The sequence below is a fragment of the Drosophila takahashii genome, chromosome 2L (assembly GCF_030179915.1).
Source record: "Drosophila takahashii strain IR98-3 E-12201 chromosome 2L, DtakHiC1v2, whole genome shotgun sequence".
NCBI classification, from domain to species: Eukaryota; Metazoa; Arthropoda; class Insecta; order Diptera; family Drosophilidae; genus Drosophila; species Drosophila takahashii.
In genome coordinates this window covers 12,341,062-12,363,138 of record NC_091678.1, presented here as the reverse complement: position 1 = coordinate 12,363,138, position 22,077 = coordinate 12,341,062, and the positions used below count along the sequence as shown (strand labels likewise).

The 22,077-nt window shown below is 36.4% G+C and overlaps 1 protein-coding gene across 1 annotated transcript in view; it reads right to left on the bottom strand.

The window, feature by feature from the left end:
- The window catches only part of mtgo (miles to go), a 135,850-nt gene that overhangs the window by 107,188 nt on the left and 6,585 nt on the right, over window positions 1-22,077 (bottom strand). Inside the window, exon 2 of the mRNA XM_017158568.3 lies at window positions 12,371-14,482. Within this exon, the coding sequence (XP_017014057.2) occupies window positions 12,371-14,234 (1,864 nt within the window). The 5' untranslated portion in view covers window positions 14,235-14,482. The remainder of the gene's footprint in view (window positions 1-12,370; window positions 14,483-22,077) is intronic.

Below are 22,077 nucleotides of genomic sequence, written 5' to 3'. Positions count from 1 at the left end.
CTGTCACAAAAAAAGAAGCCAGGGGAAATGGCCAGGCTCGGTGGGAAATTTCCTATCTAACAAGTTTGAAGTTTCCCTTCTTTTCTTTTTTTTTTGTTTTGTATTTGAAGGTGGGTACCAAAAATTAGCAAAAGACGCGACTTGAACAAGTGACAGCAGTTCAAAGTTGAAATCATCAAAATTACTTGGCGAAAAAGTTTTGTTTTGTATTTTTACCAACTTTTATTTTGCCTGGTGAAAGGTGCGAGGTGATGAGTTGGCTACATGAAATTATTTGTCATTATGCATTTGTGAAAATGTTTTCATTTTACATGTGGCATACCGACAATTTATTTATTCCTCGTGTTTGCTTTTGTTTACCTGTTCACATTTTTTAGGCTTTCGTTGGGGCCTTTGATTTATGCATTATGTAAAAGATTTTCATTGTCGGGCCACGAATATCATTTGTCATAGCAACGAGCGAGATTAACATTGCAAATTGATTGATGAATCGCTGCCGACATCTGGAGGTTTCAGATTAACAGCAGGTTTGGGGTTAAATTGGAAAGCCAAGTTATGCGGTTTAAAACGAATTTCAAAAATTGTAGAATAACTCCCAAGTCTCAATCAATTTTGAATCAGATATTTTTAATTTTTACGCAATATCCAACCCACAAAATCAACTCAACCAAGTCTCAACTTCTTGGTTCTTAACCCTGTGAACAATTTTAGCCCACAGAAACACATCCAGGCAATTGACACAAAAACTGTGTGACAAGTGCCGACTTAGGACAAATCAAAGTCAGCTCAGCTCAGCTCGTCTCATCTCATGGAGCATTTCAAATTGCAATTAGCCACAACAAGTCAGAGTGATTAAGCCATGATTTTGATGACTTAAAGGAAGAAAGAGACAGAGATTAGGGAACAGACAGAATGAATCGGAGACAATGGACGAAACTATATCTAAATGGAGGTAATAAACGTGCGATTACTAAACTCCCTGCAAATGTCGACGTCGAGAAATTGTCGCATTGGCAAACTCAACCAGAGCTAAGCACGCACATGTACTGAGGAAAAAAATGGTATAATTTCTATACTTGAAAATAAATATAAGTTAAATTAAACTAGGGAATCAAAATCATATAAATAAAAAACAACTTCTAAAAAAAGTGTATTCTAACATTTTGTTCTCAATTTCTTTAATTGGAAATATAATTTGAAAAACTAAATTAATAATATTCCCGTGATTTAAAATCACCCAAAAAAGTCCCTGGAAAGTATGCAGTAATTTATTTTATTTTGGATAACATCTCGTAATTTTTGTATACACTTTTGCAGTAATTTATTTTATTTTGGATAACATCTCGTAATTTTTGTATACACTTTTGCAATCCAATTTTAAATCACCTTTTGGGCTTTTAAATAAACCCACCAGCGAAATGTTTTTCCGGGTGTACATAAAGATATAGAAAGACCGAGCTAAAGAGGCAGTGGCAACTGCGACAGAAGGGGAGATAGAACATTAAACAATTTGTTTCACATTTGTGGAACCTTTCCCTCGCCATTTTCTCTCTTTTCCCTTGGCCAACATGAAAACTTTTGCCAGACTTCGTCGTCTTGTGCCTGTGTATAAAAATATCCATGTGTGGAGTATCTGTGTTTTAAATATCTGTGTGTGAGCGGTGTAGCCAAAAGTGTGTAAGGGTATGTGTTACTTGTATAACATTACAAAACGGTACACATGTGCAATCTGTCTACGGTTAAATTTGTTACGTTGCACGCCATACGAACATAAAAAGTGCATTTCCAACTTGGCACCATTCGACACTAAAGATTGCATGGAGAAAATCGTCGTCCCCGTTTTCCTTTCTCGACCCCTTTTCCCCCAACTCGTATGCTCGCTTTCCCACACCCTTTCACCTTTTCCTAGTTTCGTATGCAAATTGTCGTTTAAGCTAAAACACGTGACCCTTGTGCGACAATCGCTTCATAGAATATTTAAGAACAGGGATTTCATTTACAGCTAGCAAGCTGAAAATTAGATTTTTGCCAGTGAGACTTAAGCAGGAAAATAATTTTGAATAATTCTGAAACTACGGAATTATGTAAGGAGACTTAATAATACATATTGTTTTTGAATGAATATTTTTTTATTCAAACAACTTCAAATCATTCCTTTTTTTATGATTGTTATTTGAAGCTAAATTTTAAAAAAGGTTAACTCTTAAAAGTGATACATTTCTGCAAATCTATTATTTAAAACATTTTTTTAGTTTTAAAATACTTATTCCATAGCAGTGTGTTAATGTGTACCTAAAAACCTAAACAGGATTTTTATGAATTAAGCTTTTTAAATCCCAACAATTCTTAACAAGTTGCAATAATGATTCAATAATTTCTAGGAATGGCATTTGAATAAGTATTAGCCAGATTTGTAACTAAGGCTAATGACCAACAAAATTCCGAGAACCAATTACTAAATCGTTTTGTATCTGCAAGAGCAGCCACAATTTAATTTACAATCCTTCGACAGATGGGATAGGTGCATCTTTAAATTGAATATAAAATTCTGCTAAATTGAACAACGGAAACAGCTGTAAACGAGCCAAGGAATGAATCCGAGAGTTAAAGTTACATATGCATTCCCTCTGCGTTGTTTCCGTCTCTCTCCCTGTCTCTATTGCCCTCTCTTTCCAACCCCGCACGTTGTCGTCGTGTCAAACTGCCAACAGCTAAAAGACTTTGGCTAACTGGGGGAAAAATCGCGAAAAAAACAAGAAGCAAAAAAGATTGTCATTGGGAAAACGAACTGAAAATACCTAGTAGAATTTCTGAAATTTAATATAAACCAAAAACTGAAAACGCAATGAATAATTCGATTCCCAATCATTTCAAAAGGTGTTAAAATATGACTTGTATATATTTGTATATATATATTACAAGTTAAGTAGTACCTATAAATAAATATTAATTATTATAAAAAAATATGTGTCTTATTATTATTGAAGAAACTTACGAAATATTACATTTAAATAGAATTAAAAATATATAGTTTAAATTGATAAAAATAATTGTACATTTTACACATAATTTAGAAGGGTAAAACCCCGTGGAGAGATGAATTTCCGTATAGAAAATACAACAAAAGCCAGGAACTACAAAAAATATGTGAAAAAATGGCGAAAAAGGGGAAAACTACTGCAACTGTCAAATGCATTATCATGGCATCTTTTAGCCAAAAGTTCAGAAGGTAAAAACCAAAAGGAAATGCAGTCAAGTGCTTAGGAAGTAGAAGTACCACTCTGATCTGAGAGAACTTATTTAAGATTAAAGGTGTGACACAAACCAAACCTCTCATGTTTTGGCAGTTGATGAAAGTCACTTGAAAAATGTAATGCAAATTTGAATAACAGCTGGTTATTATTAAAAGATAAATACAGGTGTGCGTATAAAAGCTACAATAACAGAACCATTTAATTCAATTACCATAATAATTGTGTCTGTTTTACTTTCACGCGTTTTAATTGTTTCAAAATTACATCAAACAGGATTAATGCGAATAATTAAATTAGTTATTCATTTACAATTGATTACACAATACTGTTTTGTTCTCGAAATAATTTACTTTTTGGTTGGCTTATCGGGAATTAAATGTATCCATTTAAAGCAGCATACGATTTAATTAGTCATGGTTCGCCAAAGGAAATAAATCGAAATTATATTAACTTGTTTGTATCCACATAAATTATTGAAACCTTAGCCTTTATCATAGTTTCCCTTCCTGCTGCTTAAACTCAAACAAATTAAATCAATTCCCCATCACGCATACGCCACGTAGACCGTAAATTCCATTCCATGAAGAAAGTAACATGCATGAAAACGTGTATAGGTATATAAATATATATAGACTTATATAGATATATGTGCAGCAGCATCAAGTTGCACTACACGCCGTGGACAAAGTAAAGCTTAGTTAGTAGTCTGCAAATTTTTTTCCTGGGGTTTTGTTTGGGGGTTAAGCATACACGGTTGTGGCGCTTAACAAAGTTGAAGGCAACCGCAGGTTTTCCAACATTCCAACATATGCGTGTGTGCGAAAAAAGAGGAGGGTTAGGGAAAAGGAGATTCCACTACAAACTGCACTTTTCCTTTGGCAGCTTCAGAAACTTTTTGGCCATGACTAAGAAACTTTTGGTACCACCCCGAAAAAGACAGCAGGAAAATTTTCAATTGTTGCACTTGCCAGTGTCTTGGAGCCATCCCTATATCTCTGGTTTTTCCCCCTTCGGGCTAACAATTAAATCTGCGGCCAGACTGTGCGGCAATTATAAAAGCACATAATTTTGGTTCAAGTGTTTTTTGGCCTTATATTTTTTTTTCCACCCTGCCTCCCTTCATTATTATCCGCAAAAGCTTTTAAAGGGTGAGATAAATTTCACGCTTAAATCTCCACCGTTTTGAACCACTTCCTGGGGCCACAAATTCAAACAAAAGCACGCAGAAGTTTGCTTGTTTGTCGTGTTTGGTTTTTGGTCTACAACTCTCCAATTTGTGAAACAATCCGACCGTAAATGTCGGCCTCTCTCTGACAACTGCAGTCCTTAAAGCGCTTTAATTAAGTTCGACTTGAGCCGGTTCGCTGGAACAAGTTCCTGGCCACAAGAACCCTTTCCCCAAAAAATCCCAAAAAGCCGATTGAAAGTTGCGAAAATTGGTGTCAACACTTGGCCAACATGACTGGCAAGACAACCACCAACTATACCAATTCGATTCTCTGATTTTCCTCCTGCTGCAAGTTTTTAGTGCGGGTATTTCATTAAAAACTTTTTCGACTGTTTGTAGTCATTTACCGTGTGTGTCGGTTGCACAACATTGTAATTGTAGTAGTTTAAACTGCAACAGGAACTGCGCTTTAGGTAATTAATTCTTTTAAAAATACTGTAATAATAATATTATTTTATAAAATATTTTAATTTACAAGGCTTAGATTTAACGAAAAACAAAAAATATTACCTATTTGCAACGTTAAAATGTGTGAAAAGTTTAATTTTTTTAAAATTGGTAAATACATTTTTTCAAAGCAGGGTTATTTAAGGGTTAAGGTTTATTTTGTAAACAATGCCTATCGGCGCGGTTTTCGCTTATCAAATAATAGAAAGTACTTCTGGGAATACTACAAAGCCCCTTAATATATATAAATTAATATATATACTGATTTCTCAGGGATTATACCAATCTAGCGGCAAATAAAGCTTATCAGCAATATTTGCTCATAGAACGCCCGAATCAGTCATCTCAGAATAGTCACCATATCTGCAACAAACAAATACGAACACATCGAAAGAGCTTATAAAAATAGTCTCTCATAAACGGAATAAATCAGTTGCATCTTAAACTCGATCAAGTGAGCAGTAACTACATAAAGAAAATGCATAAACGGGCAATTGTTTTGTTTTTCACGCTTATTTCTACGAATTTCAACGAATCTGTGGCGAATTCCCTGACATCAACTGGCTTTAAGACCGAATGTGATGATGCCTGCGTAGAGACACTCAAACCCATGATGGATCTTATTCAGAGCCAGCAGGATCGATTGAAGACCTGCGAGAGGAGCGATACGAATGCAGAACAAATAAAGATCGATGGCCAACTGGAAGATCTGCAGCACAAAATCGAGGAATTCCCATCTATCTACGAGACCATCGGCTCACGATTGTTCTATATCGAGAAGAGACGTAAACAGAATTGGTTTTCAGCCGCCAACATGTGTCGCCAAAAGGGCGCTTACCTCGTCAGCATCCGAGATGCCGCGGAACTTGCCCTAATCTCGGCCAGACTCAATGAGGACACTGAATTTTGGCTGGATATCAACGATTTGTGCAACCAGGGAGAGTACATTTCTTCGTCCTCCGGCCAGGTGGCCACCTTTATCGATTGGCAAGCCGACGAACCGAAATCCACTGAGAAGTCTGAGCGTTGTGTTTCACTTGTCAATGGAAAAATGAAAGTTAAATCATGTGGCTCCAGTAATTACTTCATTTGTCAAGCTGATGTAGAAAATTAGTATACTATCTATAAGAAAAACTCTATCGTTCGTTTGAAAATTATAATTTTAAATAAATTTAACCTAAATATAAAAAGTTTCTCAATTTTTAAAATTATTCTGTGATCTCTCTACTTTTTTTTCTTAGCATAATAAAAAATTTTTATTAATAAATTTAATATAAAAATAATCCCAACTTTGAATACGTAAAATATTTATTGTATATATTTAAAAACTGTTCATCGGCCAACATGATATTAATTAAAATTGTTGACTCAATTCCTATTTGGTTTGGCTTGTCCACATTTTTAGAAGAAGGTGTAAATCTCTTTTACATTACTCATTAAAAAAAAGTAAATTCAATAAAAATATATTTTTATAAAAGTATGTGTTTATTTTATTTAAAAATTAACATTGTTAATTAGCCTGGCAAATAAAGAGGCATTTGGTTTCACAGTGGCTATCGTAGTACCATCCGTTGTACAAAAAAATGCAGTGCTGATAGTTTTCATGGTTATCGGGTTCGCCGTAGCCCCAGTTTAGAAATTTCGCCGGTTGGCCGGTGCTCGTGTGGACGAACTGGCCCTCGGTGGCCAGATCCGTGGTATCCAGCCAGTAGACTTCGCGATTGACGAGATGATCCTCGATGGCGGACTGTTCGCTGGAGCTCTCGATTCTCACTAGTTGGGCGCCCATTTGGCGACAAACGTTGGCAGCTCCATACCAATTCTGCCGGGTGTCCTTCTCGATGTAGTAAAATTTCGAACCGATCTTTTGAAAATTCGATGGTATGGTTACGTTCTTGGAATTGGGCTCCGGAAAATTTCCAGTGCTTGATAGTTTGGCCTGCAGATCCTCTAGTTGATTTTTAATATTTTGTTGGCCCCTTTGAGCGTTATTTAGTTGGCTTCTTTCGCAGGCATCCCACTCCAGTTGGTGGGCAGCCACGTGATTCAGCATCGCTTGAAGCGCCGTAAAACAGCATCCATCTAATTGGGTTGGCTGCTTACTTAGGGAACCTGCTAAATTCGGACCCTCAGTGGTCAATGCCAATGATACAGGGCTACTTCCAATCACAGCCGCGAAAAACAAAACTATTGCCAGCAGAGGCATTTTCAGTGTGTAAACTTGGAAATGCAACTGATATTGCAAGCCTTTGTCATATTGATTTTATACGATCAACCAATGTGTTGGTATTAATCAGTACAATTGCAGATTAGCCGGCTATTCTAAGATAATGATAAGCTCAAGCTTAATCCCCTGCTCTCTCAAATACTTATATTCTTGATAATCATGTACAATATAGAGCGTTACTAAAAATTACACTTTTCGTGCGAAAGCTATTTTCTCCGAATCTATCAATTAATTACAAGTCAATAAACTATTAAATAAATATTAAAAGTATTGCTATCAGCTGGTGCATTCCTAAGAATATTTATTCCTTGAAATCTATATTACTTAGAATTTATATTATAAATATTGAAATACGGATTAATAACACTATGCAGCATCAAAAATTTACCTCGATGGATGCTATATTTTTGGATTTGTTACAAATTCCCAAGTTAAACTGCGTTTTCCAAAAAGTTCCCCGACGCAAGGATTCTTAGCAAAAGGACCTCAAAGTTCGAAAAATGGTGAAATTGGCCTACTTTCGAGTGCTCTCAGAGGCAAATGGATGCATGGTTTGATTCGATGTTAAAGTTTTTTAAAAGATACACTTTTTTTCTTACAAACCCCATACTTAGAATAATTTTAGGGTTTTTTTTAGGGCAGAAATAAATTCCAAAAAACATAGTCAAAAAACTAAAAAACTTACAGCTGCGGTAAAAATAGTAGTAGTGTTGCCGCCCTGTGTTTTTAAAAGTTTTTTTGTTGTCACTTTTCTTATCCAATTAGTCTATTAGTACAATTATAATTTATACAATATTACCAGGAGAAGATAAATTACAACAACAAACCTTTAAAAACACAGGGCGGCAACACTACTACTATTTTGACCGCAGCTGTATGCTTTTATGTTTTTTGACTATGTTTTCTAAAATTTGTTTCTCCCTTAATAAAAATCCTAAAATTATTCTAAGTATGGGGTTTAAAAGATAAAGAGTGTATCTTTTAAAAAACTTTAACATCGAATCAAACAATGCATTCGTTTGTCTCTGAGAGCTCTGGAAAGTTGTCCAATTTCAGAATTTTTCGAACTTTGAGGTCCTTTTGCTAAGAACCCTTGTGTCGGGGAACTTTTTGGAAAACGCAGTTTAACTTGGGAATTCGTAACGAATCCAAAAATATAGCATCCGTCGAGGTAAATTTAAAAAGCACTAAAAATGCTGCACAGTGTAATTTATTTATTTATCAAATTTAATTAAACTAAGTTATGTTGTTAAATGATGTTAAATATTCAAAGAAAATATTCAGAGACATTTCGAAGACCCAAGACTGGCTGCATTTTGGCCAGCTAGATAAATCTACCTACATAAAGCCACATAATGCAGACACTGCATGACTAATGCGAATAATACACACATAAGTGCTGCTAATGCACAAGAACATGCAGTTCGGCTTGAAAATGGGAGCGGGTAAATTTTCGGAAGCTGAAACTTGGGAAGGGGGAACAGAACGGAACCGAGAGCATTGTCGCAATATGACGCATACGCGTATATTTTATGGCCAACAGATATGGCAAAAAGCGGGGGGCGGGGCAGATAACTATGACTTCATTATGAGCTCATGCCCGTAAAGTGCAACCAAACCAAACCGAACCGAACAGAACTGAACTGAGCTGAACCAAACAAAACCAAAAACCAAAGAGCAGCCCAGTGGAGGCCCGACAACTGCCAGCATAAGCCAAACATTAATAATAAACAACTTACAAGCCATAAACCAATGGGATGCCGACTACCAACTACCGACTACCAGCAAACAGAGGCAGCGGCAACGAGCCTCAAATAAATTACACCATGAAAAATAAACAAATTCAACGGAGGCAGTGCAACAAAAAAAAAAGAATCAACCAGAGAAAATGACATTAAAAGCGTTGGAAGGGGTTGAAAACGCATTTCCAGTTAAATAAAAAAAAATAGTAAAAAAAACCGAACGCATAGAGAGTGCTAAAATTATGACAACAGGCGGCTGATCCTGCACTGGCCATAGCCCAAAAAAAATTCGAAAAAAACAAAGAGTGAGAAAAATGGAAAAAGAAATCCGCTCAACTGGCAGCCAAAAGGCAATGGAGATGGTACAAATTGACACTGGACATGGGGACATCGAAATGGACATGGATGTGGATGCGAGGTTGGGTTCGAGGATGAGAATGTGCAAAGTCCAGGGGATGTGGACATTGGCGACAGTCGACTGACGGAGAAAAACGGAGGACAGTCGGCAAGAATGATGCATGCCACATGCTACGCACTTTACTCTCACCAAAGAGCCAACAAGCCAAGAGATTTTCCCATTCCAGGAAACCAATTCGGGCAAAAACGGCGCTTTTTAATGCATACTTTTAAGCACCTTTATAAATTAATTAAAAATTTACTAATTTACGAAACACAAATCATAAGGGTTTGAAATACTGTCACTTTAGGTGCCTTAAAGTCTGAGGTGAAGTAAGAATTCACTTAGAAAGTAAGTTAAAGTTTAAAATATATTGTTGCCTATTTTAGACACCAAAACTATCACAAAACGTCTTATAAGGCCAAAGAAGGTTATTTTTTAAATTAATGTTTTTAGTAATCGAAAATAAAAATAATCACTTTTCAGAACACCCTCTAAAAGAAATCACCAAAATAGCGACAATAGACAAATGAAACCCATCACAAAAAAGGGAACAAACAGAGAGAGAGAGAGCGAACCAGATTGTGAAGAAAGAGAGATAGCTAAACGGAGATAAAAAATGTTTTTGGCAAAAAGCCTGGCTTGCAAAAAAAAGGAAGACCAATAGTTAAAAACTGAAAAATTCGTATGTGTAAGTGAAAATTTGCGAAAAAGCGGCGCAGCAACAAAGGGAAATGGACACCGAATGTCTCTGTGCGTGCGAAAGAGCCGACCAAGGGAAATGGAGACAGAGATGCGAGATTGCATGGAGAAGAAGGCAACAAAGTTGCATTGGGTAGCTTCAAACATAACCAAAAAAAAAATCGAGGAGTCCATAAGACCACAGCGTGTGGCGGGCCAGTGGAAAAAAATTATATATATCTACATGCAAAATGAGCGGAGCTAAAGGGGAAGAGCACTTCCCCGGCAAACTTGGCAGTGGAACAAAAACAAAACAAAAAAAGGCACTAAAAAAAGGGGAAGAATCCGGGGACTCTGGTGACACAGTGTCATCTGCATACACACAGCTGGATATGGTCAAGTTGGCGCACAAAATTGCCTGGGAGTGTCGCCAACTGTGATGACTTCAATATGCACTACACTCGATCCGTATACGGCGAACCCGAATAGATAGGTGCCCAGGCAAATGCAAATTGAAACACAGCTGAAAATGGCAAAAATGAATCGGATTAGATGTAGCCGGATAAAGTCGACAGAAGACGCAGCCAGCAGTCATCTCTGGAGGCCAATTGCCAGGTGTCGAACCGAACCCAGCGGATGCCGTTGATAGTCGCCAATGGAAAAGGACAAATAGTTCAGGATTTAAGTCGAGGATTGCCCTTTGATATGTGGGTAGGGCAAAGAAAATGTTTGAATAAGAGATACAGAGAAGTGAGAATTAGTTCCACAAATATACTTTGCACAGTAAATAGAAATACGTATATAATAGATACCATAAAATAAGACAATATATCAATAAAGATTTATCTTTAAATTTATTTGGATTTAAGTTTAAGCTAATTTAAAATATTTTTTCTTTTTATTTATTTAAACCATTTTAAGGTAAATATTGGAGCTATAAAATCATCGATTTTTTTGATATTTTCACAATATTGTTTCGATTACATCGATGAAAAAAATATTAGATATCAAAATTTTAATATTTTTTTAAAATTCTAGTAAATTTCCTTTATGAAAAAAATTTGTTCTTTAAATCTTCAAATTAAAAATATGCCTTATTAACAAGAATTTTTCCTTAAATTTATTTACATTATCTTTTAAGAAATATCCCCAAATATCCCTTATTAAACCATTTATTTTACACACATCTCCTCCACTTTATTAATTATAAAATGCTTTAGCTTTGCGGCTAAAACAAATACCTCTTAATTTGCATTCACCTTTGGCTCTTTCTATTGTCAATGGTCAACACACAGTCCAACCTGCCTATGTCAACTGATGCCGGGTCAGGAACTACTTATTGCTTGGCCAAACAAACAGATTATTTGGCAAATAAGCCGAGCAAACAAGCCAAGAACTTGGCCATTGCTTTCGCTACCTCAGATGCGGCCAGTCGAAAGGCAAACAATTCGAAAACACAAAGGGAGCGCCCAACGGTTTCGAAATTAATTTTAACCCTGACCAAAGCAGCGCACACAGTACATACTAAAGAGCCCAGTTAGTCGGCCGAAGCTGGCTCAGTTAGCTTTGCTTAACTGATTAAGTCCCTGGTTGGTTGCAGACGGCGGCCCAAAAGGATCCTGCGAGGGGAGGGGCAGGGGGTCCGGAAATGGGGTCTCGGGTTGCCCATGTTACTCTCATCCTACATGTGGCCACCATGAATCAAAGCGGAAAGTAATGGCCAAAGTTACTGGGAAGACACTTTAGATCGTCCAGACTCTATACATGGTCAGTGCACTGAGAGAAATAATCCAGTGTATTGGGTAGAATATTTTTTACCCCCAAGGATCAGTTTTTCTTTTAAATATTAATAGATAATAACTTTAGCAAACGCTAAAAATATTAAAAAAAAAATGTATATTATGCTAAATATTATTAGTACTAAAATTATTTGACATCGTATTATAAATGAAATAATTTTGTAATATTGGCTTTTCAATTTAAAAACTCGATTAAAGTTAAATTTATCAAAGAAGTTACTATAAATGTTCCAGTATAATTAAAATTCGAATTTTAAAAAATTCTCTCACAAATAGTTTTAAAAAATAAATGTTTGTTAAAATTTATTTTAAAAGATGATCCCAGAAAAGGTAACTTTTAAAAAAAAAAAGTTTTATTGAAATATATATTTTTTTATTTATTTTATATACTTGTTTATTTATGATATATATATATTTTTTATTTTATATATTTATTTTTTTTTTAGATTCACACTTTTCTAACCTTTTAGAGATCCCATTATTTTTTAACAGTGCATGGGCCATTCCTTGGACAAACTATATGGACCCAAATAGCCCCAGGCATCATGGACAGGAATAAAAACTGTACAACAAATGTCATAAAACGGCCACTCACCTCGATAAACTTTGCTACGCTTGCCAGCGGCCACGATTTGTTGCTGTTGCTGCTGCTGTTGTTGCTGCTGTTGCTGTTGTTGCTGTTGCTGCTGGACAGTTGCTGCGTCCAGTTGCAGTAGCAATCTGGGAGCTGAGGCTGCTGCTGCCGCCGCTGCCTGTGCAATATTTCCATTAACATTTGTCACCGCCGTTGGCGTTAAATGTTGCTGATGCTGCCCATGTTGCTGATGGTGATGATGAAGCTGCTGCTGCTGCTGTTGCTGTTGATGCTGCTGCTGTGCGTGATGGGTATGTGGATGAGTATGGGGATGCGAATGCGAATGCGAATGGGGATGGTTGTGAGTGTGGATGTGAGGATGATGGGCAATGGCGCCATTTGGGGCTGCCACTGCCGGCGGTCCATGTGCCGGGCAAAAGCTGCGATATTCGCCATTAATGTCAATGTAAATTGGCGCCTCCACAAGTGGCCAAGCGGCGCCAGTCAAAGATGCTGCTGCTGCTGCTGCTGTGGCACCACCCGCTGTTGCTGCTGTTACAGCCGGAGTTGCTGCCGTCACAGTTGCTCCTGCGGCGGCTGCTGCTGCAGCAACTGCTGCTGTTGCTGCTGCTGCAGCAGCTGCTGTTACTCCATTAGGTTGCAAGGTGATCAACTGCACGGGCAGCAGTTGGGCGCCATGAATATGCGGCAAGCCGCCATGTTGCGCACAGTGTTGCTGTTGCTGCTGCTGCTTGGGTGACAACTGTTGCTGTTGTGGGTGTTGCTGCTGCTGCTGTTGTTGCTGCTGCTGAATTTGCTGTTGGTAATAAACCGTTGTCTGCTCGTAGGCGGTATAACCCAAGGACGTAGTTGTTGTCGTCGTAACCGACGACGACATGTTGCCGCTGGCCAGCGACGATTGTTGCAGCTGCTTGGCCTTCAAGGCGGCGGGCTGAAAGGGCGGAGCCAGAGGGGTCAGATTCGATTTGTAAGCCTTTATCAAAGCACTGCTGGTTGATGATGTTGCTGCTGTGATGTTGCTAGTGCTGCTGCTATTGCTGCTGTTGTTGGCAATTACAGATGAACTGGTGGTTGCCTTTTGATTTTGATTGCCTTGCTGTCCGTTTTGCACTTTCCGGCCAGCCTTTGATCTTTCATTAATAGGGCCACGTCCATTTGTGGCTACTTCGCTGCTCCGATTGTTATTATTGTTGTCCACCACCGACAACACTGCCGGCGGTTCACGATTATGACCTGACCTTTCGATTACCTGATAGCTTTCACCGATGAAAGTCACCAAATCCTGGCAGGCCTGCTGCAGTTCCGCCGATGTTGCTGCTGTTGTGCCAGCTGCAGTCCCATCGTTTTCGTCCTCATCATCACTTTCGATAACATGTTCGATAATGCGCAAGTTATCGTAGTCGATGATGCGGGCATAGCCCATGCCCAGTGCTAATTCCGTAAGTCTGGCCACATCGTCGATTTCCTCTTCATCCGAGGACTCAACAGGTACCGGTTCCACCGGAACAACCCTTTCCTCAATCGGAGGTTCTTCAAAGACATCATCCTCGGTCTCCTTTGATTCCCCACCGTTTATCGCGGCTTTCCCATCACTATCGTTATCGTTATTATTATCGTTTCGTATACCATTTGTTTTCACTTGCATTTCGTCCTCTTCTTTGATTGCTCCCTCCACTTCCAAATCCTCCTCAACAATTTGACTCAACCTGGGTTTCAGGGGCTTTAGCTCCGATTCATCATCATCATAGCCATCGGTTTGGGTACTGTTATCGATAAATATCGTGTCCGTTGAGGCAAAATAGTCGCACTCATCGCACACCAACTCCAATTTGCTTTCATTAATCTCCAGAACAGCTGCTGCCATTTTGTTTTATGTTTTGTATCTTCTTTGTTGATTAGTAATTATTACTGGTTATCATTGCATTAATCAGCGATTGCAAATTGAGATTCTGCTGTGACAACAGCTGGAATTTATTGGGATTGCCTTGGCACATTCTCGACGAAAGTGTCATGTTGCTGCTAATCAAACGAAGTCACTCAAGCCGAGCTTGGATAAGCATAAGGGCCAAGTTTTGGGCCTCAATTATTTACACCTTTCTGGACTGGCAATGCCTGAAACGAAACGGAAAACAGAAGGAAAATTGTTTAACTCAAGGAGTTTTTCACTTTCAATCAACTTTTTGCCCTCTCAAGTTCGAGGCGAAAGTTTGACTTGTGTTGTTTTTTTTTACCCTTCAGACCCTTTGCTCCTCTGCAGAGATTGTTTATTGAAAGCCATAAAATATTTATTTTAATTAAAAGGAAATCATAAATGCAAGTAGAAAAGGAGAGCGTTGACTGAAAATGTTTGCACAACTTGTGGAAGGAGTTCCCTTTACTTTGTTTGAAAAGCATAGTTTTGTTGGTAAAACGTATACAGGCCAAAGAGCCAAGAAAATAAATGAAAATAAATATTTTTGGCCAACAAAATTTACTGAATTGTCTATCATTTAACCAACAATTGGTTGACCAATTATAAACAAATTTAAATGATGGCCAATCAAAGTGAAATATAAACCCGTTAATAAATATTTAATGCCGGTAAATAAATTTGGATTAATCTTAAGCACTTTATTTAAATGCATTTTACTTTAAATTTATTTTGCCACAACGACAATCAAATGAAACCTAACACACACGAAATAAAGTGCAAAAAATAACATCGAAAGCAAAAGGCAAAATCAGCTAAATCTGCACAAATGCAAATGAAAATCTATTCAACAACTTTTTGCCACATGCCAGTACACGGAACAGAACACACGGAGATTGGTCAATATGCGAGATGTGTATGTGTAAATTGCGTTTTGGTCAACAATTTCAATATTTTATGCGGCCGACCTGGCGTATGAGCAATGTGTCCGGCCGGCAGACACCAGAAAATGTGCTGTGCGAGTTCTTGTGGCCAGCCGAATCAATGAATAATACATATAATATACCGGAAGTTATTTTCTATTCAATTTACAGTACTTAAATATGTTGGAATATTTCGAGAGACTACACACTAAGCTCAGGCATCAAAGGTTCAATGGCAAAATAATGAAAATTCTGATTGGATTTGTATGCAAATATTTTCTGCTTTTCTGCTTGTAGAAAAATGTGTTATTTCCCTTCGACATATTAAGTAGGCTAGATACAATTTAAGTCATTTGATTTGATTCTAAAGATTTTGTCATTCAATATTTAATATTCTTTTTTTTTCAAAACCAATTACATTTAAAATCCTTTTATTTTTCAATTAATTTCAATATCTATTTCATTTGAGTAAAATACCTATTGTTGACTTTTTAACGTGACTTAGGGAAAACTAATATTATTCTTTAGATTACATCTTGCTAATTGGTCAAAGTCAAACTAAATCAAATAAAATTAGTTTTCCATAAATTTTTAATCAACCCTTTCCAATGTTTGCCATTTATTGGTCAATAGATGGGCAAAATTATAAATATTTAATATGATTAAACAGTGCTCATTAAAGCAAACCAAACAAGGCAACGTTAATTGGTTGAACTTGCTAAAATTGTTGTTTAGAAATTTTGCGCTTCTCTGCAAACAAACAAAATGTTTTTATTTAAATTAATTACATGGAACTATATTTATGCTCGCTTAAAAGCCGGCCGCAAAGCAAATATCATAAACCAAAGTGAAAACAATTGGAAAAATTATCTAAATGTATTTGATAATATTTCAGTGCATTTCATTTGCCGGGAAAACTGTTTACAAAATAGCCGCAAAATTTTTGTGAGCTCATTTCCATTTCCAAACGCGCGATTTCATAATTGAAATGCAGAAACATTTTCAAATAAAACCAATATTTGCACAGTCCAATAATTACACAATCAGTGGGTGCGAAATTTAGAAAGGGGGACAAATTATAAAAAAGGGAAACCATAATTAAAGTGTTCCCATTTAGCTAAACTATGCGTGACCATAAAATAATTTGCAGAAATTATTTAATAAGCACCTCTTGCCCTGGTCATAAATGAAAGTCAGAGTCATTCAACTGGGCGTTAGTAGGTGGGTAGTATCAATAAAGCCGAGCTGCGGGGAAAAAGTTGCAAAACGATGCGATGCGCTCTCCGCAAACTTGGAAAAATGCAATTAAGTTGGCAACGCCAAAGGAATGATGGGCAAAGGGTTTGTGGAAAGGGGGCTCAGATACTTTTACTATCTGTGTGTGGCCATGTCCTTGTGCGCCTTTACGCTTCGGTGTGTGAGTAAGCCAACAAATTTAATTAGCGCCGCAAGATGGTAACAAAAAAATAATAAAGCAACAGCATAAGTAAAGATATTGCTGCGCTGAAGACCCTCCCAGCCAAGTCAACAAGCTTTACGGGAGAACGGATAAGTACTCATTTCAAAACACTATGCATAATTAAATTGATTTCTGTCCTGGGTGCCAATAAAAATCTAATATAATTAAAATATTTTCTTTAAAAGTATCAAAATATTACGTTATGAATTAGACTAATAAACTTCGTCGAATTGTTGGAAATTCCTTAAATAGCCATTTTTATATTAGGTGCCTTTTCATGGTATAGCTATAAATAAAAAACTTCCGAAATAAAACTTTCAACTTAACTACTTTCTTGAAATTTTAAACCAATTACATTTTGAATATACTATATATTGAATGTATATTTTTGGTAGGAAAACATTTGGGGGGCTTTTTAATCTTCATTTAAAATTCCATGTGACAACCAACTCTTGTCAAGTCTGCCCAAAAGATGCTTTCTTTGGACTAAAGATTTTTTGGTACATATTCAAAAAAATGGCAGCGCCAACTTAAACTCAGGATTTCATATTTGCGCTCAGATTAACACTTAAACCCTCTACAAACTCTCTGAAATGAGTAATTTTCCAAAAATTCTCTCTGCTTTTCTAGAAATCACTCTCTTGCCTTCTCTCTCTGAGGACTACCCACTCTCACGACGCATGAGTGAGCGTTTGCCCGCAGGAACTATCGAAAAACAGAAACCAATTTCGAGCTTTCAGCTCTACAAACGCAACAAGTTAGACTTGAATTTTATGACCACCGGCAAAACAACATAAAAAAAATTTAAAAGGTTACAGAATAGAGCTAGGATCGTCAAATACCCAATAGTATTTTTATAAAAAGTACCAAATATTTTCTTTTATTTTCTTTTAAATTTTCGGGTTGTTTTTATATTATTTTTATAAATTGAAACACATCTTATCATTACCAACATTTCCGTCAAACTAATATGCCCTTGAACAGTGGGAAAAGAACACCCAGTAACCCCAAATAGTAATAACTAGAAAACCATTTACGACTCCAATTTCCATTTGGACTAGGAATCGGAAATGAGAGATGTTTGAATTTTGCGCATTGCTGACCCTTTTGATGTTTCGCATACTCTTTTCGGCCTGCCACTTCTTGATCTTTGGCATTTGGGTCCCACGCGGCGTATAATTAATATTAGTATTAATTTGTTTTATTGCTCATACGCCGCGTGGTCCGGGCTTATCTTAGATGCGGCCCAATGATAAATTCGCTGCACGCTCATCACGCCCCATTCACATGACATGACGTTTGACTAATGACAGACCACCGCCCCCTCAACCCGCTATCCATCCCATTCTTGAAAACTTTAACGGCTTACCTTTAAGCTAAGCAGGAACGCGAACAAAAAAAGGAGATAAAATATAACAAAAAGGGAGCAAAAGAAAAAGAAAGGAGCATAAAAGTAGGCAAGACATAATAACATAGATAAAATGTTGACAACTTGCTAACAAATGAAATGCAAACATGTTGCAGCAGGTCCTTGAAGACAACGATGATGACGACTATGCGGAGGACGAGGAGGATGCTGATGAAGGAGCCGCACAAAAGGGAAATTTATATGTAGCCCCACGAACGCTAGCCTAAGCCCCACAACTGATAAGCACGCGGAGAAGGGCTTTATAAGCCGAAGAGGAAATGCTCTTGTGGGATCAGAGAGTAACATAAATTTTATAATTTACAGGGCAATACAAAGTTTAAGGTTCAAATGTAATTATTTCAATTGGCTATAGAATTTTAAAAAATGTGTATAAATATTGGAAGAAAATATTTACTGTCAGTGTTAATTTGTTTAAATAATTTTGATTTAATTTACATGTAAATTATTTATAAAAATTATATTAATCCCAGTATGTAAACCTTCTTCTTAAAATCGAAATGTCGTGTTTTTTGGATAGAGTATAAAAAGCGAACTCCAACCAAATCAGCGAGCACCTCTTAGCCCAGATTCTTATGGCTGTGTGGGTGAGACAAAAGCGAAATTCTGATAAAAACTTTTAGTTCGGAAACTATACGAATACACCATATACCCTTAAAAGAACACTTTTAAACAAAATCAAGTTGGAGATATCAATTATTATCATCATTCATTATTATCACAACCTATTTAACTGAAATAAAATAAAACGGGGTAATAGAAGTTTTAGTTATTAAAACGCTTTGGAACTTAAAATGCAGATTGTTAAACATTTAAAAATATCAACACACAATCTTTCAACAAATACATTTCACTAAATGGCCCTATAACCATCATCGAAATACCCTCGGCGAAGATAGGAAACAAATGTAGAAAGCGGCTTGCAGACAGGCAAACTGTGAAAGGAGCTTAAGGATTTAAGGCGGAACACGGAATGGAAACGCACGGAGTCCGGAAAAGTCGGGTGAAAATGAGGAGCAACGGAGGCGCACCAAAATTACGGTGTGAGTAATTAAGACGCAAGTGCGTAGAAGTTGCCCGCATGAAAATGACGCAAACGCTCAGCGTCAAACGAGACGCTGGGGGGAACCCCCCGAAAGGAAGCAGAAGAAATGGCTTCAATTAATTGACTTAGACAAAAAATTTAGGAGAGAGAAAAATTGTTGCTGCTGGTAAACATTTAAAAAATAAAACAAAACATTTTGCATACTTTTAGGCATCACTGGGAAAAAGCCGTTTAAATTTAAATAATCATATAATTCTGGTTAAGCAAGCAAAAGAAGACTTAAATCCAATCAAAATGTCTTAAACAGTGTATCTTGTGTTGATACTTAGCCTCACTTTAATTCTTGCGAATCTGTGAGTCAACAAAATGCAAATCACATTTCGCAACAACAGATGGCCCGTCTGTTTTGCAATGGAAAGCAAGTCAATTAAAATTGACAATCTATGGGTATAAAATTTCCAATTGGCCAGGGCGGCACGTCCCAGACATAAAACAAAATTACAAAGCCCACAAAACGAGGATGGCGCACACACACACATGGACAATAAACAAAGTGCAATTAGTTGATATACGAGATACCAAAAGGGTGTATATGACACACACATATACCTTCATAGGTGGCACATACAGGTCAAAGTTTATTGCCTGTAGTCTCCCGGTAGCTGCAAAATGCAACTCATATTTTACCAAGGCCAAAAATGTCTCGCTGGCTGCACATAAAGCATTTTACTTGGTAAAACCCAAACTGACACTGATGCTGACACTTCCACACAACTCATCTGTCTCCCCTTATTCCCTTTGCCCCACCATTGTGCATATAATTTGTCACTTGCATGGTCTTTATACACCGAAAACACGGTCAGCAGACACAGTCCACTAGAGAACACTAGACACGAACAAGAAATTCGAAGCAGTTTAGGAAGCAATTATCTTATAAACACTAATATTTATTATTTTACAAAAAAAAAATTGAAATCTATATTTTAATATAAATAAAATGGCAATATAATGCCTAGAGGATTCATATAACAGCCTAATACAAATTTAAATATTTCTTAATCTTTGTTGAGCAAATAAAACTGTGAAAATATAATTTATGAATTAATCGTTTGAAATTTATAAGAATAAATACTTTTAATAAATTGGTTTGGAGAAGATGCACCCTTTAAAAATCTATCGATTTTAAATGTACATTACAAATGAAATAAAAGTGAATTGAAATTAAGGTAACCCTTCGAATAAATCCTATTTTTTTTTGGTGTAAAGACACAATAAAGGAAAATGAGGGAAGGGGCTGCCGGACAGGTCATCCTTTTGAATAAAACACAGCAAGTATGACTGTCATCCTGCAGAAGCTGTCGTTTATCACGCATGTACATATACTTTCCGCACGTACACACACCTTTGGAGCTCACTGTGCAACTGCATATATGTAGGTTGACTCTGTATAAATGTCAAAGAAGTTGTGTCATTTCACGAGCCACTGTGTTTGCTTGTTTGATATAGAGGATTTACGTTCAATTGGGCATATTTGATTAAGGAATTAAACTTAAACCAATTCAATGAATAAAAAGGAAATATTGATAAGGTAGGAAGTATATTAAAAATCTTAATTTTCAGGAATTATTTTAGATAATATTGGTAGTTTTGGGATATTTTTTAATTTAACCAACCCCATGGATAATATAAATGGTTATTGCTTTTACTTTAACTGATTTATTATTTTATTCTCCATAAGCATTTATTGCACTAAAGCTAACTCTAACACTATTACTTTTTAATAAATTCTTGAAACCATCCTTTCCGAATCTATAAATATTCGTGAAATACCCATAAATTCCTTTCCATCATCCCCATTGTTCGAAAATTCAACTTTTCTCATCTGCCATAAATAATAAGAGGGAAACGTGTCATTCTAAACATGCCTTATGCTTTCACCTGCCGACTCCATAAAACAAAACGCATTCATGGTTTGTTTCTGTTTCTGTGCACACTGACAAGTGTTAAAATAACATTTGTACTGCATTTTAAATGGCATTTTCAGAAAAGAATTTCCTACCGGCAATGTGTTGCTTTTTTTGGGTAATTCCTTTTTTATTTCTACTGTGCAGGAACGCTGAAACCAAACAATCAACAAACGAATTTCCTGGTTGTCCGGCCATTTGCTTGTTTTGGGTTGGAGTCAAAATGCTACATTTAGCCGAGGAAAACATCAAACATGTTAAATAAATGTTCGCTTTGGGCAGATAGCTGTCGACCCTGATTTTTCGACGCTTCTATTTTTAGGCACCCAAAAGCGGAAATCAAATAGACTTTTAACATACTTACAAAAGCCATTTTTGCATACACACATACTTATAAAAGGTTGGGGCAAAAATTGTAGCACACTTTTTAACGCTGCCCACGAAAAAAAATTCGGGGATTATTAAAAATTAAAATTGTAATGCAATTGTAAACTAGCACATTAATTTTTAACTTTTACGGGCATTTTTTACAACGATAAAAATGACTTCTTAGCTTTTTCTTTTAATTTAATAATTTAAAAAGCTTAAGGCCACAGAAGCTATAGCTACTATTAAACACCGAGGTTATAGGCAATTTATAATTTAATAATTTATATTTTAAGTAATTCAATGTTATGTATATAATTAGCTTGGACATATTTTACCTTTTTTATTTAATTAAATTAGTATCCAAACTTTTTTTTCTATTAGCAACTAAAAACTTGCAGTTTAAATACTGGCTTAAAATATTTTATGAAAGTTATGTTTTTTGTTCAAGTTTTTTAATTGAATATTTTCTGTTCTTTCATATTTCTTAACTGTTTTTTATCGACGACCAATAAAACGCTTCAATGCCTGCCATATGGCCATCTCTGACACTTTTTGATTAAATTACCATTGACTGTCAATAACAGGGATAAACAAAAGCGCTGCATTTTCCCA